The sequence below is a fragment of the Arabidopsis lyrata genome (genome assembly GCF_000004255.2).
Source record: "Arabidopsis lyrata subsp. lyrata unplaced genomic scaffold ARALYscaffold_4, whole genome shotgun sequence".
NCBI classification, from domain to species: Eukaryota; Viridiplantae; Streptophyta; class Magnoliopsida; order Brassicales; family Brassicaceae; genus Arabidopsis; species Arabidopsis lyrata.
In genome coordinates, this window is record NW_003302552.1 from 20,756,020 (window position 1) to 20,776,409 (window position 20,390).

A 20,390-nucleotide genomic window follows, 5' to 3' on the forward strand; every position below is an offset into this window, starting at 1 on the left:
TTTTTTTTTTTTTTTTGAGATAGTCCTTTTGGTAGCTCTAAAGGAGAGGGCCTCCTCCATGTAATCCAATTGGAAAGTGTTCATCTTTTTTCGCCAAATTAGATACATATGTATGAATATTTTTTGCCTCTCACACACACTCACACTTTCTCTATCTCTCACACTCTCACGGTTTCACCAATTATGAATAGTGACTGTATCACTTTTCTAATTAAGTTTCCAAAATGTACTACTTTACAAACAAACCCATTTCTTTACCAGATGTTTTGTAGAGATAAAACAACATGAACTTTAGAAATCCTCCCACCTTAAACAAAAACGTCTAAAAGGGACGCATGTAAAACAAAGAATGAAAACCATCAACAAAATAAAAGCAAAAAAATAATTAAAAAGGAAACGAACTAATAAAACTTGATCTCTCCATCAAGCAACCAACAAAAATCCATCAGCAGAAGATTTGGCCTTCTCGTTGTCCAGTTCAACTTTGAGATCTGACACCATTAGCTCAAGATTCTTCACTCTATCCTCTAGTTCTTGGACCTGAGACCCATCAGCATCTGCAGTCTTCTTCTTCTCCAAAGAAACTTCCTCAAGCTTTGACTTCAAGTTGTCCAGCCTCAAGCCACTTTCCATCAGCTCATGATCCTTGATACGTTCCTCGAGTTGCTGGACACTGTTAGAATTGAGTCCATGATTAAATCTTCTAATATCATATGTGTTAGTTTGTATGTAAAGTCAACGGATGTAATGTGTTACATATGACTTACCACGAACGGGTGTGAGTAAGAGACGTAACTTGTCGGAGAAGTTACAACTGTTACCAACGGTTACGTGGAGTAGTTATGTAAACATGTATATAAGTGTGTATGTCTTGTCGAGTAAAAATAACAAGTTTCAGTTCAATTAAAAGTTTCTGTTCTAGTTCTTGTCTTCTTCAAAAGAGAAGAGATCATTATCTCTTACTCTGTTTTCTCATTCCTTCAAAACACCAACATGGTATCAGAGCTTATCTTGGTCTTGGAGCCTGTCCAAGTAAAACAAAGATAAGAAGAATTCCGCTGCGAGAAGAAGAGAAAGATGGAGCCAACATTTCTTACGGTTAGAAACCGAAAAAAAAAAAAAAAAAAAAAAAGGAGAAAAAGAAGAAGAAGAAGAAGACGTAATAGAAAAGGAAGAACAAGAAGAGGTGGTAACAAGAGAGAGTACCATCAGCCTTCACAAACACATTCACATGAAGTACCTTCAAGAGGAAGGCTCCAAAAGCGATGAAGAAGATAGGAAATCTTCTCTAAAGGCAATGTAGAAAACGGATGTGGATTTGGAGTTGTAGAAGGAGAATTCTGAAACTTTGTTCAAAGAGGTCTTGGTGAAACAAGACGGGGAAGCCGCCTGTGTAAGAAACAGAGCAAGGCTTATTAACAAAGGTGTTGTTGAGTTGTGAAGAACACTGCAACACGGAGTAAGCTTCTGTTGGGAGAACAGTGCAAGGCTACTCAGCAAAAAGGTTCAAGGGAACTGATGAGACGTCATCAAGACGTGATGGTGATCAAAAGAGGACACCATAAGAGGATGCTTACCTCGGAGAAAAATGGAGCACAAGAGGATGCTTACCTCGGAGAAAAATGGAGCATAAGTCGGTTGAAGAGTAAACCGAAGACGACTTGGAAGAGTTCACGCACAGATTTGGAGATCAAGAGGACACCAAAAGGAAATAAGAAGAAATCTCACTTAAAAGAAAGTGAGTAAAAAAAAAAAAAGAGGTTTCGAGAACAACCGGAGAAGACGTGACAAAGCTCACGTGAAAAAAATTTTGAAGGTGACAAAGGAGAAGCCTTGTGGGAAAGAGAAATCTCAAAAGTGTGCAACGTCAAATACAAGTAGCAAAGAAGGTGTTCTGCACGTAACAAGCCAGGGCACGTGGTGAAGAAAGGTTAGGAAGGCCGAGAGAGCGTACCTAAGCCTAGAAGAAACAGATTATGAGGATCATATGCTGTTTAGTGCAGTTGAAGAAAGATCATCATCAAACGTGAATGATGAGACATGGAAAAGGGAAATATCCAAGTGATGACAAGCCAAGAAGAGAAGATCATCAAAGAGGTGTTTCTAATTCCGGGTTTAGCGAGAAATCTGTTGAGTGTTTCTAAAACAAGAAGTTACCAAAGGATAATAAGGTGATTCAACTCCACAGCACCTGCAGAAAAGAAAGAGCTGTGTTCGATTAAGGAGAATCGAAACAGGGCGAGGTGGAGAAGAAGTGTTCACGAAAGAGGAAAATCGATGAGTGAAGCATCCGATCAAGAGGGAGACACAGAAGGAATGCTTACTAGTAAACTATGGCATCGTCGTGAAAGGGATTTGACCAGAGAAGTGGCAAAGCACCAGAGGCGAAGAAGAAACTATGGGATTGAAATCCCTAGATTGAAATTAGGGATTTAATCAAAGGACTCAAGAGGGAGTGTTAGAATTGAGTCCATGATTAAATCTTCTAATATCATATGTGTTAGTTTGTATGTAAAGTCAACGGATGTAATTTGTTACATATGACTTACCAGGAACGGGTGTGAGTAAGAGACGTAACTTGTCGGAGAAGTTACAACTGTTACCAACGGTTACGTGGAGCAGTTATGTAAACATGTATATAAGTGTGTATGTCTTGTCGAGTAAAAATAACAAGTTTCAGTTCAATTAAAAGTTTCTGTTCTAGTTCTTGTCTTCTTCAAAAGAGAAGAGATCATTATCTCTTACTCTGTTTTATCATTCCTTCAAAACACCAACAGACCCGAGACCAATCAGCATCTGTGTTCTTCTTCTTCATTGAAACTTCCTCAAGCTTTGACTTCAAACTGTCCAGCCTCAAGCCATTTTCCATCAGCTCAAGATCCTTGACTCGTTCCTCGAGTTGCTGGAACCGAGACCGATCAGCATCATATGATATCTTCCTCTCTAAGGAAATTTCATCAAGTTTTGACTTCAAACAGTCCATCTTGAAGTCAAATTCCATCCCCTCGAGATTCTTGAGGCGTTCCTCGAGGTCTTGGGCCCAAGATTCATCATCATCATCATCATCATCATCATCATCATCATCATCATCATCATCATCATCTTCATCTGCTATCTTATTATCCAAGGGAACTTCACTAGTCTCATGATATCCTTTCTTTCTCTCCAAGGAAACTTCACCAATCTTTGACTTCACCCAGTCCATCTTTACTTCCGCTAGCTCACTAACCTTGCTGTAAGCGTTTCTTAGGATATTCATGTATTCTTTCTTGAACACTTGGTTCTTTGGTTTGAACTCTTCTGCAATTTCTGGGTGCTCTGCGAATATCTTTCTCATTAAAGTAACCTGCCAAGGAAAACATGTTTTTGTTACTCAGAAAAAGAATCTGAATCTATACGCAAATTAAAGACGCAACCCTATAAAGCAAAGCATCTATTGAAAAACAGAAAAAGAGACGGATCCTTTTAAACTTGCCTGAGAAGCATAATCCTCGGAATTGATAATATCCACAGTCTCTTTCTTCTTTGATACGCCTCCGCCTTCTCCGTCCACAGCTTCAACAACTTTGATGTAGACTTCAATGATGAGTCTGTCCTTCTCCAAAAACCCTTTTTCCTCAAACTTGCTAAGAGGCAAGATCTTTCGGAAACCCCAGCCTGGACCCTCAACGCGAAACAAATAGGGTTCTTGTCCAACTGCGAATCATTAACAGAAAAGACATAAAACACATTTGGGTCTTATAAGTTAAATACGATGTGAAATATTCTTATTAGTATACCATCGATCTACAGAAATTAATAAACATGGAAGGATATAGCTTCATTACCAGGTGATCTGTAGAGCTCTTTTTCAGATTGATTCAGAACAGAGAAGTAAAAGTTAGCACTCCGTTTCCATCCACTTCCCAATGATGTACGATTTGCAACGTATAGGAACAAAGACATGTGGTCACCCTCCGAATAGAGGTAGATGAACCTGAAAGAATATAAAACAAAGATTAAGTAAAACCTAGTGCTACGTACAATCGAATTCATCAATTTTTCGAGAAAACGTTATTCTTGAATATACATAGAGAATTGAATAACAAAGCTAATGAAATATCTGATTCTTCTCGATTTACCATTCGCATCCGCCACTCACGAATGCCTGAGACGCTATCGTATCTTTCTTCTCCGAGAAGTTATCTATCTCAAACCTAAAACACGGCTTTTGATTCCACATAGGCATAGCTGACCAAAAACGCTTTCGTGGATTTTTGTTACTTTGAGCAAGACGAATTTCTTAGATACTTTGTTTGTTACTTTCACGCATAAAAGTCCTCTTTTTATAGAAAAAGAAACACCGTCTTAAAACCCTAGCTCAAAAAGAAAACTGAGAAATATAAATCAATAAATAAAATAATTAATAAACCCATACTTATCTAGACTAAAAATTAAATAATCATTCCTCTCTTCTTTGATATACAAGTACTTCTAATTTCTATATTTTCTATTTACGACTTTTATTAAAATAAATTTTACTTTTTCTACTAATGTAAAAATTCCCTTTTCTATGATATTCTACTTTTTCTAGTAAAATAAAATTTACTTTTTCTACTAATGTAAAATTGTAATGTAATAAATTTTACTTTTTCTATGATATTCTACTCCCTCTTTCCAGTGCCACAAAACAAAGGTAAATCTTCTCAGAAGTATGTTGGTTGTGGCACTATGTGGGAAGGGAAGCCATACAATAATCGCCAGCCAATCTCCTGAGGTGGAGGATATGATGAGCAGTACAAGTAACATGAGAATTTGGTTTGCTGGTTAATTTTGGGATTGGATCAGAACAAATTAACCCAAAATATGATCAAAAGAAAATTCCCAAAAGTGGCAAATATAAAACAAAAAAATGAAACCATCTCCTTAACCATGTCTTTTCAATTAAGCAAAAACTCTAGTATTAGGATTCAGAAAGCAATAAAACCAAAACAAAGGAAACGCGGGTATTGTCTACTTGAGAAATTCTCTATAAAACTTGATCTCTACGTCAACAAACCTAGTCAACCAACAAAAATCCATCAGCGGAAGATTTGGCCTTCTCGTTGTCCAGTTCAACTTTGAGATCCGACACCATTATCACATGATTCTTGACGCTTCCCTCTAGTTGTTGGACCCCAGCATCTGCTTTCTTCTTCTCCAGGGAAACTTCCTCAAGCTTTGACTTCAAACAGTCCAACTTCAAGTCCAATTCCATCAGCTCGAGATTCTTGAGGCGTTCCTCTAGTTGATGTACCCGAGACCAATCAGCATCATCTGATTTCTTCCTCTCCAAGGGAACCTCCTCAATCTTTGTCTTCAAAGGGTCCATCTTAAAGTCCAAATCCACCGGCTCAAGTTTTTTAACATCAACATCTGCTTTCTTCCTCTTCAAGGAAACTTCATCAAGCTTTAATTTCAACCAGTCCAGCTTGAAACCCACTTCCACCAGCTCACTCAACTCGCTGTGAGCATTTCTTAGCTCAGTCTCTGAGTGATTCTGTGAAAGTTTGTTAAGTGTCTCAATGAGGTTGAGGAGGACATTCATGTATACTGTCTTCACCACTTGGTTTTTTACTTTTAAATCTTCTGCTAGGTCAGGGTGCTCCTCGAATATCTTCGTCACTGGAGTAACCTACCAAGGAAATGTATGTTTCAATCTATAAGCCGAGAAGCAACCCTTATAGACAAGTATTTTATTCAAAAACAGATCCTTTTGACTTTACCTGAGTAGCAACAACGTGAAAACCATTGATATCCACAGTTTCCTCCTTCTGTGATGATACATCTTCTTCTTCTCCATCAAAAGCTTCAACAATATTAATGTAGACTTCAATGATGAGTCTGTCGTCCTCCAAAAGTCCTGTTTTCTGAAACTTGCTAAGAGACAAGAAATATCGCCAACCCCACGATGGACTCGCAGCGCAAAACGGGGTGCTTTCTTGTCCTCCAACTGTCAAACATTAACCAAAAAAAAAGGCAAATAAAAATATATATATAGAAAATTGAACTGAACTTCTTCATCAGTCACATGGTTATGTATTAACAATTGGGGATATCTCGTTCCTCTATGAAGCTAGATACTTGTAGCTGTGATCTTAGGGTTGGTTTGGATGATATTCACAGGTTCAAGATCCCTATGACTCCACTTGTTTAACATTATTTGTTTTTTGGAACCAACAAGTTCTCTCTAGAGCATGTGAGCATGCATAAAACGTTTGTAAAATTTCAAAACAAAAATGAAACATGGAAGCACATAAATTCATTACTTGGTGATCTGTAGAGCTCTTTGTCGGATTGATTCAACAGAACGAAGTAAAAGTTAGCAATCCTTTTCCATCCACTTCTCAAAGATTTAGGATTTGCAACGTTCACGTACAAAGACAAGTAATCATCAAGTTTAACAACTCCATCTCCCTTTGGATAAAGTTTGAGACACCTGAAAGAATATACAACAAAGATTATATTAGTCGAATTCATCAAATTCTGAAGAACACGTTATTCTTGAATACAGAGAGAGCGATAGAATTTAATAAGAAGCTAATTAAAGTTCTGATTCTTCTCGATTTACCATTCGCATCCGCCGCTCACGAACACCTGAGACGTTATGACAGATTTCTTCTCCGAGAAGTTATCTATCTCAAATCTGTAACTCGGCTTTTGATTCCACATATTTGATGAAAACGCTTTCGTAAACTTTGTTACTTCGAGCAAAGGAAATGTTTGTTTGATATTTTCACACAGAAAAAGTCCTCTATTTATAGATACGGCAAAACGAAAAATAAAAGACTTTCTCAAAACCCTCCAAAGGAAAAATAAAAATTAAATTTATAATTTATTAAAAGCAATGGATATGTTAGACAAAAATGCCAATCCTATCTTCATAAGATAATTACGTCTTTATTTTTTTATGTAATTTTTATAATGTATAGCTACGAATGTCATAAATTTATATAATATATTTTTACATTTTAACTTATCGATAGTTTGTCCGCTGAAACTACTGCATGTTCCTGAAGTCTTTATACTATTCGGATTTTCAGTGTTTGTAGTTTGAGCGTGAAAACGTTGATTACTCTCTTCCCAAACCTTATAGATATATAGTTAAACTACCAAAGAAAAGAGTTACAGAGAAGGAACTTAGTTTCAAAAGAGATTCTCCAACTGAGATAGATAAATCAAATCAGAAACATCGTTTAACAAGTGGCCAAAAATAGAGGAGGAAGTCTCAAAGTTATTGGTGTTAGTTGTATAATCTGAGCGTTGAATCTAGATGGATGAGTTTTAAAAATGTATATATCTCTTCTTCTTTCTTTGAGAAGTTACTTGCTGCTTAATTTGGGAGTTGATTCAGAACGCATATATTAACCCAACATAAATGGCGCAGATTAAAAAAAAAAAAAAAAAGAATGTAGAGATATTAGGAATCATAAAGTAACATAAAAACAAAAACAAAGAAGACTGAAGGTATTAATGTCTACTAGAGAATTTCTCTATCGACTAAATCTAACTTGATCTCTCTACGTCAATCAACCTCGTCGATCAACAAAAAACCATCAGCAAAAGATTTGGCCTCCTCCTTGTCCATTTTAACTTTGAGATCTGACACCATCATCTCAAGATTCTTGATGCGTCCTTCCATTTCTCTGACTCGAGAACCATCAACATCATCTGATTTCTTCCTCTCCAAGGAAACCTCCTCAAGCTTTGACTTCAAACAGTCTAGCTTGAAGTCCAATTTCATCTGCTCAAGATTCTTAAGACGTTCATCGAGTTGTTGGACATCAGCATCTGCTTTCTTCCTCTTCAAGGAAACCTCATCAAGCTTTGACTTCAACCATTCCAGTTTGAAGCCTGCTTCCGTCAGCTCACTCAACTTGCTGTGAGCATTGCTTAGCTCAGTCTCTGAGTGATCCTGTGAAGGCTTGTTAAGTGTCTCAATGAGGTTGAGAAGGACATTCATGTATTCCGTCCTCACTACTTGGTTCTTTGGTTTGAAATCATCTGCGAGGTCTGGGTGCACAGCGAATAGCTTCCTTGCCGGAGTAATCTACCAAGATGATAAAGTATGCATGTTTATGTTACTCAGAAAAGGAATATGAATATACACGCCAAGAAGAAAGAAACCCTATACGTTGAGGAAGTGATTAGTTATTCAAAAAAAGATCCTTCTAATTTACCTGAGAAGCAAGAACTTGAAAACCGTTGATGTCCACAGTTTCCTTCTTCTCTAATACATCTCCTCTTTCTCCATCAAAAGTTTCTACAATTTGAATGTAGACTTCAACGATGAGTCTGTCATTCTCCAAAAACCTTTTTTTCTTAAACTTGCTACGAGGCAAGGTCTTTCTAAAACCCCAGCTCATGGAATTTGTCTGAAATGTGTGCTGTTCAACTATATGAAACATAAACAAAAAAGACCAAAAAAAAAAAAGAGAGTTAGCTTCTTATGTAGATTCAAATCTTTTATTGATTAACCACAATTACTAAGAAAAAAAAAAGAATAGAAACAAGATTCACGCATGGAAAGGATATAGCTTCATTACTTGGTGATCTGTAGAGCACTTTGTCGGATTGATTCAACAGAACGAAGTAAAAATTAGCAATTCGTTTCCATCCACTTCTAAATGACTTAGAATTTGTAACGTACAGGTACAACGACAAGTGATCATGACAAAGACTATTTCCCTTCGGATAAAGGTCGATATACCTGAAAGAATATAAAACAAAGATGAAACCCTTTTTGATTAGTGCTACGTACAATCAAATTAATCAATAGCAAAAATTCTTGAATCTTCTCGTTTAATAGCAAAACTAATTAAAGTTCTGAGTCTTATCGTTTTACCATTCGTATCCGCCACTCACGAATACCTTTGATACCGTGGACACTTCCTTCTTCGAGAAGTTATCTATCTCAAACCTGAAACTCGGCTTTTGATTCCACATCTTTGACCTAATTTTGTTAATTCGAGCAAACTACAAACTCTCAGGAGCTTTGTTTGGTAAAACCCTCTCTTTTTATAGAGGAAAAAAGAAAATAATCACTTCTTAAAGAAAACAAATAAATAAATCTATATATACATTTTTGAATACAATTATGAAATAAATCCTGGCTTTCACTACTATTTACAATGGAATGCCATTGGATTTAATTCTTCAGATTTGGAAAATTAAATAAAAGATATGAAAAAAAGATTTTGGCTCCAAAGATCTTGCTTAAATATGATGTTTCCTTTTTTTGTTAACGATTTTAAAGCAAGTTTTGTTAGATTTCTGTTTGTTTTCTTAATTAGTTAATTTACACTAATTGTATTTGATTAATTTTTTTTTGGTCGTAACTATGATTCATAATCAACACTAAACTTAGATTTTTAGTTGGTTTTGATTATAACTATAGTAAGCAACATCTATATATTATTACTTTATTATAATAAAAACATTACAACTATATGTTTTTTAAAGCAAACTTATAAATTGACTCGAATTGTATATGTTTTTAAATAAAAATATTATTAAAAAGAAATATAACAAAATGATGTTTAATTTCATGGGACGGGTTATATGGTGGGACGGGTTTGGGTCGATATTAATACGGTATATGTAAGTATATTTAACCAAACAAAACAATAGGTTATATCTATAGATAATTTTCAAACTTTTGTTTAAAGTATAGCTCCCGCGGTACACCGCGGGTTAAAATCTAGTAAATAACACTTCTCAAAGCCCTAACTCAAAAGAAACCAGTATTGTGCGGCTAATCGGATATCTGTTGATGGGTTTTATGGCCCATTAATAAAAAGAATATATACTAGTCCGTGCAACTTGACTGTTAAAACGCAAACCGAGATCTGATTAGTGATTAAAGAATGAGAATACATCAACTAATTTCAAACCTTCTTAAGCGAATGGTCCAAACACAGAGGAGGAATGTCCCAAGTTGATGGTGTTAATTAATATGAGCGTTGAATCAAAAGACAAACATCTTCTTCTCCTTTTGCCATTTGATGACCGCTAAGGAAAATCTATGAAACGGTAGAGCTTCCACATATCTTTGAGAAGTTATCGATATCAAATGTGAAAATTTAGTGAGCTCAAGGAGAATTGATTTGCTCGTTAATTTTGGGGTACTGGATCATAACACAATAACGAAAAATATGATTGAAAGAAAATACCCAAAAGTGGTGCAGATAAAACAAAGAATAAAACCATCAACATAAGCTGTCATTCGATAAAGCCTAATCTCTAGACTAATAGTATCTCTACGTACATCAATCAACCTAGTTGATCAACAAAAAACCATCATCAGAAGATATGGCCTTCTCTTTTCCCAGTTTAGCTTTGAGATCTGACACCATCATCTCAAGATTCTTGATGCGTCCCTCCATTTCTTTGACTCGAGAACCATCAGCATCATCTGATTTCTTCCTCTCCAAGGAAACCTCCTCAATCTTTGTCTTCAAGCAGTCCAGCTTGAAGTCCAATTTCATCATCTCATTCTTAACACGTTCATCAATTTGTTGGACATCAGCATCTGGTTTCTTCCTCTTCAAGGAAACCTTACCAAGCTTTGACTTCAACCATTCCAGCTTGAAGCCTGCTTCCGTCAGCTCACTCAACTTGCTGTGAGCATTGCTTAGCTCAGTCTCCGAGTGATCCTGTGAAGGCTTGTTAAGTGTCTCAATGAGGTTGAGAAGGACATTCATGTATTCCGTCCTCACTACTTGATTCTTTAATTTGAAATCAACAGCTAGGTCTGGGTGCTCTGCAAATATCTTCCTTGTGGGAGTAACCTACCAAGATAAAGTAATATAAATATATACGCCAAGAAGAAAGAAACCCTAAAAATTAAGGAAGTGATTAATTCTTCAAAAACAGATCCTTCTAATTTTTACCTGCGAAGCAAGAACTTGAAAACCGTTGATATCCACAGTCTCTTTCTTCTCTGATACATCTCCTCTCTCTCCATCAAAAGATTCTACAATTTGAATGTAGACTTCAACAATGAGTTTGTCGTTCTCCAGAAACCCTTCTTCCTGAAAAAAGCTAAGAGGCAAGGTCTTTTGGATACCCCACGTCAGGGACTCTGCATGAAAATCTATGTGCTCTTGAACTATATGAAACATAAGCAAAAAGAAAATAAAGAGAGTCAGCTTATTATATAGATTCAACACAAAGAGTAAAAACAAGATTCAAGCATGGAATAATATATATAGGTTAATTACCATATGATCTATAGAGCACTTGGTCGGATTGATTCAAAAGAAGAAAGTAAAAATTAGCAGTCCTTTGCCATCCACTTCCCAATGGTTTAGAATTTGTAGCGTGCAGGTACACAGACAAGTAATTATCATAAGGATAATCTTCGTCCATCGGATAAACGCCGAGATACCTGAAAGAATATGATACAAAATATTAAAACCTTTTTGGTGTTTTTATATATTAAAAACTTTTTGATTAGTGCTATAAGTACAATCAAATTCATCAATTTTCGAGTATAAGAGTTCCGAGTCTTGTCGTTTTACCATTCGTGTCCGCCACTCACGAATACCTTTGACACCATGGCAATTTCCTTCTCCGAGAAGTTATCTATCTCAAACCTGAAACTCGGCTTTTGATTCCACAAATTCCACATCTTTGACCTAAACGCTTCCTTTGATCTTGTTAATTCGTACAAAAGACGAAACCCTCACAAGTTTTGTGTGGTAAAAACCCTCTCTATTTATAGAAGAGGCAAAAAGAAAAGAAACCCTTCTCAAAACCCTAACTCGAGAAGAAACCAATTACGTACTACCAAAACCTCAAATAATAATATAACTGTGCGGCTAATCGGACATCTGTTAATGAGCTTTTGGGCCCAGTAATAAAAAGAATATACTAGTCCGTGCAACCAAAGAACCCTACTCTACGTTTTTTTTTTTTTTTTTTTTTCTACCTCTATTTCGTTATGCATGTGTTAATATTTTAATAATAGTGTTATAAACAGCTGAGAGATGATATCGGTCATGTGTGTTAATATTGTTAACATAAGTATGTCTGTCATATGGGAATGATACTTTCATGGTTTACATAATTACGGTGACCATGGGTCTTGAGTCTTGACTCTTGATGTTTCCAGAAAATCTAATGGCCCTCTTCATGCAAAGATACACAGTTCTCAATTGTTTCAACTGTGTATCTAATACTTGGTGAGCGCAAGGAGAACTGATTTTGGTTGGCACATTAACCCAAAATATAATTGAACGAAAATATCCAAAAGTAGGCGCAGAGAAAATTAATAAAGCATAAAACCATCAACATAAGCAGGTCTTTCGATAAAGCCTAATCACTAGACTATTAGAATCTCTACGTCAATCAACCTCGTCGACCAGCAAAAAACCATCAGCAGAAGATTTGGCCTCCTCCTTGCCAAGTTTAACTTTGAGATCCAACACCACCATCTCAAGGTTCTTGAAGCATTCCTCGAGTTGTTGGACCCGAGACCTATCAGCATCATTTGATTTCTTCCTCTCCAAGGAAACCTCCTCAAGCTTTGTTTTCAAATCCAAGTTCATCAGCTCAAGTTTTTTAACACGTTCATCGAGTTGTTGGACATCAGCATCTGCTTTCTTCCTCATCAAGGAAACCTCATCAAGCTTTGATTTCAACCATTCCAGCTTGAAGCCTTGTTCCATCAGCTCACTCAAATTGCTGTGAGCATTGCTTAGATCAGTCTCTGAGTGATTCTGTGAAGGCTTGTTAAGTGTCTCAACGAGGTTGAGAAGGACATTCATGTATTCCTTCTTCACCACTTGGTTCTTTGGTTTGAAATCTTCTGCAAAATCTGGGTGCTCTGTGAATATCTTTCTCCGTTTCTCGCTGAAATAACCTGCCAAGGAAAAATATGTTTATGTTACTCAGAAAGGAATCTGACTAAGCAACCACAAAAGGCACAAAACCTAAAAGAAGAAACAGATCCTTTTTAAGCTTACCTGAGAAGCAAGAACTTGAAAACCGTTGATATCCACAGTCTTTTTCTTCTCTGATACAACTTCAACTCTACTAATGTAAACTTCAACGGTGAGTCTATCCTTCTCCAAAAACACTTTTTCCCGAAGCTTTCTATGAGGCAAGGTCTGTGCAAAACCATAGCCTGTAGACTTAGCACAAAACAAACCCTGTCCAACTGTGAAACATAGACAAAAAAAAAAAGACAGAAAAAGTTAACTTTCATTAATCACAGGCTTACGTATAGTTGCTGCCTAATCAAGATTCAAAACATGAGTTTAGGCCTATCAACAACAGCCTGAGTAATTGGAAAGATTTGGATGCAAACCAAGTCCATAAAAACCCTTGAGTATAAGTTTATAACTCATCACAAAAGCTAAATGAAAAGTTTGGTGTCTCTGGGTCTTATAAGCTAGTTAGATATTTTTTTCCCTTTGGGTCTTATAATCTAGATTCAATGTGAGCTATTTTTCTTAGTTCACCGCCTGTATGTAGAAATATACCTCAATTCATAAACGCAAACGAAAATTCAACAAAAAGAAAAAGGAAATTAAAAAAAAAAATCAAACATAGAATCGAAGGATACATTACTTGGTGATCTGTAGAGCTCTTTGTTGGATTGATTCAACAGAACGAATTGAAAAGTACATTCACTTCCCAATGATTTAGGGTTTGCAATGAATAGGTAAATAGGCAAGTGAACATCAGAGCGACTATCTCCCTTCGGATAAACGTAGAGATACCTGCAAGAGTATAAAACCAAGATTTCACTTTTTTTGGTGTTTTTATTAAATCCTTTTTGATTAGTGCTACGTAAACAAAGAATTCATTAATTTTTGATAACAGGTTATTCTTGAATATAGAGAAAATCAAATTAAAAACTAGTTAAAGATCTGATGATTCTTCTCGTTTTACCATTCGCATCCATGACTCATGAATGTCTGAGACTTTATCGCTGATTCCTTCTCCGAGAAGTTATTTATCTGAAACCTGAAACTCGAATTCCTCTGCACTTGTTTCTGCCCCATAGTTGATTCAAAAGCTTTCTTAGGGTTTGTTACTTTGAGAGCAAAAGACGAAATTATTAAAAACTTTGTTTGCTACTTTCACAGGTAAAGGCGTAAAGCCCTCTATTTTTATAGAGAGGCACAAGGAAAAACTTCTCAATTAAAGCTCTAGCTCAAAAAGGAAACCAACAGGAAAAACTTATCAAACGATGTCGAAAAAAGAATGTCAAAAAAAGAAAAACTTCTCAAAGCCCTAGCTCAAAAAGGAAACCAATTACTATCCGCCTATCCGGCCACGGAGTAATTAAGTAAACCTAAAATAATTTTACTCCTCTCTTAATAATTTAACTACGTATTTGTGAGGCTATATTAATAATTTTACTCCTCTCTTAATAATTTAACTACGTATATGTGAGGCTAAAATAAATTTTTTTTTTTTTACTAATATATGAACTGAAAAAGTGGAACAGTAAGTATTAAAGAATTGTCGAATAATCCAATCGCATATCTATTTTAGATAAATAAATTATTTGCACAATAATTATAATATGCTAAAAATTAATTTTCATAGATTAATGAAATCTTAGATTTATAGTTATGTACATCTAACATATGTAGCAAAATTGTTTTCTGAAAACGCGATTCCAAAATGTGAAAGGTGAAAATGATTTACCATTCATCATCACCTAAATTTTCAATTGACAAGTCTTTTTTTTATAAATTTCAAAACGACAATGTTAATAGAAATATTCCAGTGACAAAGATCTTTAGTCTTGCAAACACACACCAAACGCTAAAAGATTCAAATCCAATTTTCTTAAGAGAGAAAAGGAAGAAAACAAATGATATCCTTCAAAGCTTTGAAAGTAAACCAGTCTGAAGAGGCTTCGGTGCTACAACCTCTTTGACTTCACTGTCCTTTGTCTCCAACTCGCATGGATTCGGTGGCACATCTACGGCCGGTGAGCAGTTGAAAAATCCATGTGGCTGTGTTTTACCCAAAACCCAAAACATTTTTTAACCAATCTTTTGTAACGTTTTTTCATTGAAAGTTACAGTCAAAGATCTAACTTACCATTAGAGTGAAACCAATATGTTCGACGGGCATAACCGGCCAATCTTCAAGTCTCGGAACATGTGTGATCCCAAACACGTACCTGGTGACAAATGAAAATTCCACATTGAAGTCACAAAATTTGGTAAATAGTAGTTTTTAACTGAATCAGATAAGTAAAACAAGGATACAGACCAAAGAACGACGTCGGATTCTTCCAAGGAGCGATTCTGTTTAACCCATGTGGCAAGACCTTCACCAGCACGTGGGTTTTGGTTTGGGAATTCTCCTCCAGGAAACTTCTCGTCTGGGGCGTAACGGGTAACCCAGAGATTATGCTTCAGGAAAGCGGCTCTTCTTAGAAACTTAGCCTCTGGTCGAGCTAATGGCAAACAATTTGAACCCGGAACAAGTTTGTATCCCGTTAATTGGCCCGTCCTGTTTACAGTCCTTGTGTTCCTTACCTGATAACACATTACAATGATTTGTGTTGAATATACATCTTGCATAAGTATACCATCTATACTTCAGCTGCAAATCATATTCAATGAAACTCTGAGATGATTTTTTTGGTAAAGAAACTCAAGTATGAGACAATATAAAGACATGACAGAAACTTAGGGATGGTCAGGTGATCTCTTATCCCAAATCCAGTCGAGGATGAGACTAGTAGATAGTCAAGGATGAAAGAATTATAAGTGATGCCAGAAACAAGGATAGTACAAAGACGGGAACGATCATTGACTATATGACAATGTGAACGTTAAACATGCAATAAATTAATGCTTTCAGATGAGAAGTTGAAAAAGGTACAAAGACGGGAACGATCATTGACTATATGACAATGTGAAAGTTAAACATGCAATAAATGGACGAGAACATGTAAAGTAGGATTGCTTACAATCCAATGGCGAGCAGAAAGAGGGTCACAGTCACGCATCGCCACTGCCTCAGATCTAAGTAACTTCTCTTCCGCATAAAACGCATTGCTGTGGACATTGTTCTCACCTGGCTCGTCAACTCTAACATTTACCTCAACTACCTACAGATAAAAGTGGATTAAGCTGACTATTGAGCAAAACCACCTGACAACATGTATCTAAGATCTTTTTTCAAGAACTATAGGGACTTCTAAAATTCATATGCTACCAATGCCATCCCTAAAAACTGAGAAAATAATCCGCATATGTATGTAAACAACAAAAAGAAGAGCAGCAAGGTAAAGAAGGTACCTGATTAAAAGCTTCACCAGGTTTACAGTCAACAGACATATCCATGCGAGCGATAAAGAAATGTTGATGGACTGGTGCATACAACCCAGGAGCAATAGTAGTACCATACTTTCGAGTTTCACCTGGCTGCAGAGCTCCTAAACTGAGGATACCAGTAAGTTTTACTTCGGCTTCGATTTTCCCATCCTACAGTAAGACATTCAAGACATAAAATGATATTGGTCTTCAAATATCTAGAAAGATGAAACTACAAATCAGAAAAACAAATGAAACTCGGATTCAGCACTGTAAATCAATGTCCTCAAGTGAAAAATCACAAGCAAAGTGTCAAGGCTTAAAAAGTATGAGCTGCCGTTCTAAACTCAGGATTTATTCTCATGCAAAGATTATCATTTGTCTTCCCTATAGAAATTAGATGCAAATATGACTAATATCTGCTTTTACTCTAGAAATGAATAATCACGTATTCCACTTACCTGGTAGAAGTGCCAGTAAAACCCATACTCGTAGTTAGCAACAGTACATAGAAAAGAGACAGTTAGCCTCCTAGATCTTCGCACTTCAGCTAATCCTGTTCTCCAGTCCTGATGTTTCCACAAAATCCCATGATCTTCTTCATGCAAACAAACACAGTTCTCAATTGTTTCAACTCCTCCAGTGAAATTTGTGAAATGGGCATCGAAGTACTTGATAGATCCCAGACAGTCACACCCCTATAAAAACCGATTGTTAAACACAAACTGAGAACTGATTGGTGAGAACACCAAAAAAAAACTGATTTCAAACCTTCTTAAGTGAATGTGCGTTTTTCCCGAGACCATCCTCCCCTGCATCAAAAGCATTTTTCCTGTAATGTGGCTCATTTGGATCGCCATAAGGCACAACCATCTCCACAAAACTTAGCCTATGTGCAACAGGCCTTCGACCTCGACTGCCATCAACATATGCTACCGAATGTATGACTAAACCTTCTCTTGGAGTGAACCCAATACGAAAGTTCCACTGTGAACAAAATGTTGGGCCAATTTAGAAATAAGATAAAGCATAATCACTTGGTTTTAAGTAGGCTATTACTGGAAATCTACCTTCTGCCACTCGACAAAGTAACCCCTTACACGAAAACTTGGACCTTCAGGCTGAATAATTTGGAGAGGCTTAACATCACTTCTATCAACACCCCCTCTACTTTCACCTGGGGTATAATTCCTCAATGGGTCAGGTGGGGGGAGTGGCACAAACTTACGGTCTTCAAACTCAATCACCACCATGTTTTGCATGTCTACAAGTACATAAATTCCCTCAACTGGACGAGCATAGCCATTTTCCATAGGGGAATCACTATCAGTCCGACAGTATATAAGGGGCTTTGCAAGCCTACGACTAGGAGCGTCAGCTTCACTGTGATAACCCACACACCTGCACAATACATTAATGTGTAGGCTCAGAGAAAAAGTACACCTTAATTGTCAACTTTCAGCAGAAACCATGATGTTGTTAACATACCAGGGATCAACCATCACTAGATCCATGTCTTCAATACCTCTCCTCTTCATTGCCTCTATGAATGGTGGGAAGTCTTTGACAATCGCTTCACATTCAGCATATTCAGCCGCATCCTAAAATCAAAAGAGTCTAAACTGAGAGACTGGCAAACAACGGTAGCATCTAAAAGTCACTTAGAAATCCAATTCCTTAAAACATACCATGGGTGGCTGAACATCAGGTATAACTTGTGAGGAAACAACTCTTCCCCTGTGATGGCCCCCCCGAGTGACAGCATGAACTTCAGACAACTCCACAATCCATACACTTGTCTCATTGGACTTTTGGTTGTAAACAACAAGTCTTGCTCGCCTTGGAGGGAGCTTCATCGGAATCACAGGTCCAGATTTAGTTCTTGGAAGTAGTGATGGCTGGAACGGTGGGAAAAAGTAAGCATCAGCCAGCGCCACAACTTGTTTATCTGGTTCCACTGATGCCACCTCAATGAAACGCATGCCATCCCTAACCTGCCAAAGAAAATACCAAACAATTTCAGTGAAATCCAATTAGTTGATCAAAGTGATGACAATGTTATCAGCATTCCCGCACCTCAGGGTTGGCACCAGCCGCGCGAACAGTTGCCACAGCAACTGATATTTCTGCAGCAGATAGAGGATCCAATGGGTGCTTGGTTTCAGTCCTTGGCATCACAGAAATACCTGCATTGGTACAAATTGTGATCACAATAGAAATCAACTTCAAAGAAACCACGATCACAATTAGATCTCAATTTAAACATGTCTAAGTGTAACAAAGAAGCCATCAAGAACTAGTAGCAGCAGACAACAAATTCCGGTGACCAAGAACTCAAGTAATTCAAACAAATCGCGAGCTAAGATCAGAACAATGATCGACGAGCAACCACAGGAGCACAAATCCAAAGGAAGAGCGTTAGATTACCTTTGTTGGCAGGTTTCTTGGCGGTATCAGGAAGCGAATCGACAGGGCGGATAACGGATTCCAAAACAACCTTAGAGGCTCGCTGATCGTCACCGTCGGACCATACAGCAACCGTATCGGGAGCAGCGGAGACGAGTTTCGGAGGCGAAACAGAGCCACCGTGGTGAGGACATGCCGTCGTCTTTTTCGAAGCTGAGGCCATTGAATAGGGTTCACAAGTTCTCCAAATCCACCAAAATCAGTTTCAACACAATCTACTGACATACAGCAAAACCTATCACTATCCGTCGCTTGATCTTCCCCCTTCTCTCCACTTCTACAAGCTCCAAGAAGAAGAAGAAGAAGAAGAAGAAGAAGAAGATCTCCGATGATGACACAAAAATCCACAGCTACTACTACTACTGTCGTCTCTCGACTTGAGCTCCGTCACAAGAAGTTGGATTCGTCACCGGATCTTGAGTTCTCTGTGATCGCGTACTACTAGTGCTGATTCAATTTGTTTTTTTTTTTTTTTTTTTTGAGGAGTTTGATTTTTGGTTGATGAGTCCAAAGCAGAAGCGGCCAAAGCCTATTAGTTGGGCTCTTCTACTTTTTAACAAGTACGTATTTTATAAAAGGTGTAGTTATTTGTTTTAGAAAGAAATCCAACTTGGATAACGACGTGGATGCACTATTGTTCATGAGTTTCTCAATTTGTAATTTACTAATTGGTAATGTATTATATTTGTCTAATTTGATTCAAACATATTTTCTATTTAAAGTTTTTTTTCATTAAAAATGGATAAAATTGGAAATAAAAATAAAAGGTAAGGAAAATACTGGAAGTTCTTATATATCTAAGGAAGGTAAAGTATATAGGATCATCAAGAAAAATGTGAGCTGGTGATAGAATTGGAAAAATATGACAATTGACTACATAAGGTTATATGTCATTATCCGAAAATTTATTTCAAAAATCAGAAAATTGGGAAAAAAATAACAAAAAAAATATGAATTATATGTTTTGTTAAATAAAGCTTCACGTGTTTCACCAAAATTCTACACGTATTATTTTCTTATGCTGTTATTGGACACTACAGTATTTTAAGAAATAAGCAAAATGGAAGCATAGCCAAAAAAATTGAATACAACCAAAAATAGTCTTATTAACTTGAGTTTGAGGTGGAACATTTCTTTGTTCATTTGAAAAACGTATAATTTGATTGAAGACCATCTTAAAATAAAATAAAAATTGCTAAAATAAGATCGAAAAATGTTATCAATGTGAAAGGAACATTTTAACGTACTAAGAAGAAAATCAATTTTTGAACTTGGAAGATTATGATCATGAATGATGAAACAATGTAGGCTGCTTATTTTTTCTTACAAATGGGATTGCTATATGTTTTGTCCCCGAAACAAATGTTAACCTTAAAATCCTATAAAAATAAGAAATTGAACGGGTACATAATATATGGGATCTAGATCAGTTAATTAGTTTATTTGATTTCTTTACAAATATAATATATATATTGACAAATGTTACTGTCTATTATGCTTTGGTGAAAAACGAATCGGTGACGTTTATCACACAGAAATTACAAGAAACTTTTAAAAATTACAGAAGTTCCTTATCAAAGTGATTTGACTTTTTATATTACATCAAACAAAAAA

General features: G+C 36.5%; 7 protein-coding genes and 1 pseudogene across 8 annotated transcripts; 1 reads left to right on the plus strand and 7 right to left on the minus strand.

Moving 5' to 3' along the window:
- Positions 1–358: 358 nt before the first annotated feature.
- Positions 359–4,387, minus strand: LOC9317918 (MATH domain and coiled-coil domain-containing protein At2g42480). Its single transcript, XM_021027648.1, has 5 exons — positions 4,122–4,387; positions 3,828–3,976; positions 3,476–3,696; positions 2,780–3,346; positions 359–672 (listed from the first exon to the last, which is right to left on the minus strand). Exons 1-5 carry the CDS (start codon positions 4,226–4,228, stop codon positions 424–426), a joined length of 1,293 nt encoding a protein of 430 aa, XP_020883307.1. The 5' UTR covers positions 4,229–4,387; the 3' UTR covers positions 359–423.
- On the plus strand, positions 681–2,028 carry LOC110229001 (annotated as a pseudogene).
- Positions 4,388–4,831: 444 nt separating the features above from the next.
- On the minus strand, positions 4,832–6,816 carry LOC9317919 (MATH domain and coiled-coil domain-containing protein At2g42480). The gene is made up of 4 exons (XM_002881807.2): positions 6,590–6,816; positions 6,288–6,457; positions 5,745–5,971; positions 4,832–5,653 (listed from the first exon to the last, which is right to left on the minus strand). The coding sequence occupies exons 1-4, from the start codon at positions 6,688–6,690 to the stop codon at positions 5,039–5,041; spliced, it is 1,113 nt and encodes a 370-aa protein (XP_002881853.1). The 5' UTR covers positions 6,691–6,816; the 3' UTR covers positions 4,832–5,038.
- A 118-nt stretch (positions 6,817–6,934) lies between these two features.
- On the minus strand, positions 6,935–9,079 carry LOC110229000 (MATH domain and coiled-coil domain-containing protein At2g42480-like). Of its 2 annotated transcripts, none has more exons than XM_021027651.1 (4): positions 8,864–9,079; positions 8,539–8,728; positions 8,199–8,393; positions 6,935–8,068 (listed from the first exon to the last, which is right to left on the minus strand). In XM_021027651.1, the coding sequence occupies exons 1-4, from the start codon at positions 8,962–8,964 to the stop codon at positions 7,544–7,546; spliced, it is 1,011 nt and encodes a 336-aa protein (XP_020883310.1). In that variant the 5' UTR covers positions 8,965–9,079; the 3' UTR covers positions 6,935–7,543. The 2 variants fall into 2 exon arrangements, with proteins under 2 accessions (XP_020883310.1, XP_020883309.1); XM_021027650.1 differs by having other exon boundaries at positions 6,943–8,068; positions 8,199–8,413; positions 8,565–8,728.
- A 1,073-nt stretch (positions 9,080–10,152) lies between these two features.
- LOC9317920 (MATH domain and coiled-coil domain-containing protein At2g42480) lies at positions 10,153–11,666 on the minus strand. Its single transcript, XM_021027649.1, has 4 exons — positions 11,541–11,666; positions 11,241–11,407; positions 10,911–11,128; positions 10,153–10,808 (listed from the first exon to the last, which is right to left on the minus strand). The coding sequence occupies exons 1-4, from the start codon at positions 11,648–11,650 to the stop codon at positions 10,296–10,298; spliced, it is 1,008 nt and encodes a 335-aa protein (XP_020883308.1). The 5' UTR covers positions 11,651–11,666; the 3' UTR covers positions 10,153–10,295.
- Positions 11,667–12,342: 676 nt separating this feature from the next.
- On the minus strand, positions 12,343–12,856 carry LOC110229002 (MATH domain and coiled-coil domain-containing protein At2g42475-like). The gene has a single exon (XM_021027653.1). The coding sequence runs from the start codon at positions 12,786–12,788 to the stop codon at positions 12,366–12,368; it is 423 nt and encodes a 140-aa protein (XP_020883312.1). The 5' UTR covers positions 12,789–12,856; the 3' UTR covers positions 12,343–12,365.
- A 21-nt stretch (positions 12,857–12,877) lies between these two features.
- On the minus strand, positions 12,878–14,301 carry LOC9317921 (MATH domain and coiled-coil domain-containing protein At2g42480). The gene is made up of 3 exons (XM_021027652.1): positions 13,918–14,301; positions 13,594–13,745; positions 12,878–13,180 (listed from the first exon to the last, which is right to left on the minus strand). Exons 1-3 carry the CDS (start codon positions 14,028–14,030, stop codon positions 12,954–12,956), a joined length of 492 nt encoding a protein of 163 aa, XP_020883311.1. The 5' UTR covers positions 14,031–14,301; the 3' UTR covers positions 12,878–12,953.
- Positions 14,302–14,700: 399 nt separating this feature from the next.
- On the minus strand, positions 14,701–19,310 carry LOC9317922 (copper methylamine oxidase). The gene is made up of 12 exons (XM_002881810.2): positions 18,738–19,310; positions 18,387–18,496; positions 17,999–18,304; positions 17,799–17,911; positions 17,381–17,711; positions 17,082–17,297; positions 16,772–17,008; positions 16,296–16,481; positions 15,965–16,105; positions 15,259–15,527; positions 15,085–15,166; positions 14,701–14,996 (listed from the first exon to the last, which is right to left on the minus strand). Exons 1-12 carry the CDS (start codon positions 18,937–18,939, stop codon positions 14,862–14,864), a joined length of 2,328 nt encoding a protein of 775 aa, XP_002881856.1. The 5' UTR covers positions 18,940–19,310; the 3' UTR covers positions 14,701–14,861.
- Between the last annotated feature and the right edge of the window lie 1,080 nt (positions 19,311–20,390).

What these genes read in the sequence shown, in the direction of transcription:
- LOC9317918 (XM_021027648.1), bottom strand. Translation starts at nt 4,228, where the DNA reads ATGCCTATGTGGAATCAAAAGCCGTGTTTTAGGTTTGAGATAGATAAC. An exon ending in CCGAGGATTATGCTTCTCAG is followed by an intron (nt 3,347 to 3,475) that starts GCAAGTTTAAAA and finishes TTTCCTTGGCAG; the next exon opens with GTTACTTTAATGAGAAAGAT. An exon ending in CAGATGCTGATTGGTCTCGG is followed by an intron (nt 673 to 2,779) that starts GTCTGTTGGTGT and finishes AATTCTAACAGT; the next exon opens with GTCCAGCAACTCGAGGAACG.
- LOC9317919 (XM_002881807.2), bottom strand. Translation starts at nt 6,690, where the DNA reads ATGTGGAATCAAAAGCCGAGTTACAGATTTGAGATAGATAACTTCTCG. An exon ending in GTGAGCGGCGGATGCGAATG is followed by an intron (nt 6,458 to 6,589) that starts GTAAATCGAGAA and finishes ATATTCTTTCAG; the next exon opens with GTGTCTCAAACTTTATCCAA. An exon ending in AGAGCTCTACAGATCACCAA is followed by an intron (nt 5,972 to 6,287) that starts GTAATGAATTTA and finishes AATGTTTGACAG; the next exon opens with TTGGAGGACAAGAAAGCACC.
- LOC110229000 (XM_021027651.1), bottom strand. Translation starts at nt 8,964, where the DNA reads ATGTGGAATCAAAAGCCGAGTTTCAGGTTTGAGATAGATAACTTCTCG. An exon ending in GTGAGTGGCGGATACGAATG is followed by an intron (nt 8,729 to 8,863) that starts GTAAAACGATAA and finishes ATATTCTTTCAG; the next exon opens with GTATATCGACCTTTATCCGA. An exon ending in TTCAAGTTCTTGCTTCTCAG is followed by an intron (nt 8,069 to 8,198) that starts GTAAATTAGAAG and finishes TCATCTTGGTAG; the next exon opens with ATTACTCCGGCAAGGAAGCT.
- LOC9317920 (XM_021027649.1), bottom strand. Translation starts at nt 11,650, where the DNA reads ATGTGGAATTTGTGGAATCAAAAGCCGAGTTTCAGGTTTGAGATAGAT. An exon ending in GTGAGTGGCGGACACGAATG is followed by an intron (nt 11,408 to 11,540) that starts GTAAAACGACAA and finishes ATATTCTTTCAG; the next exon opens with GTATCTCGGCGTTTATCCGA. An exon ending in TTCAAGTTCTTGCTTCGCAG is followed by an intron (nt 10,809 to 10,910) that starts GTAAAAATTAGA and finishes TTATCTTGGTAG; the next exon opens with GTTACTCCCACAAGGAAGAT.
- LOC110229002 (XM_021027653.1), bottom strand. Translation starts at nt 12,788, where the DNA reads ATGAATGTCCTTCTCAACCTCGTTGAGACACTTAACAAGCCTTCACAG.
- LOC9317921 (XM_021027652.1), bottom strand. Translation starts at nt 14,030, where the DNA reads ATGGGGCAGAAACAAGTGCAGAGGAATTCGAGTTTCAGGTTTCAGATA. An exon ending in ATGAGTCATGGATGCGAATG is followed by an intron (nt 13,746 to 13,917) that starts GTAAAACGAGAA and finishes ATACTCTTGCAG; the next exon opens with GTATCTCTACGTTTATCCGA. An exon ending in AGAGCTCTACAGATCACCAA is followed by an intron (nt 13,181 to 13,593) that starts GTAATGTATCCT and finishes TATGTTTCACAG; the next exon opens with TTGGACAGGGTTTGTTTTGT.
- LOC9317922 (XM_002881810.2), bottom strand. Translation starts at nt 18,939, where the DNA reads ATGGCCTCAGCTTCGAAAAAGACGACGGCATGTCCTCACCACGGTGGC. An exon ending in CTAGTGATGGTTGATCCCTG is followed by an intron (nt 17,712 to 17,798) that starts GTATGTTAACAA and finishes TGTATTGTGCAG; the next exon opens with GTGTGTGGGTTATCACAGTG. An exon ending in ACGCACATTCACTTAAGAAG is followed by an intron (nt 17,009 to 17,081) that starts GTTTGAAATCAG and finishes CGGTTTTTATAG; the next exon opens with GGGTGTGACTGTCTGGGATC.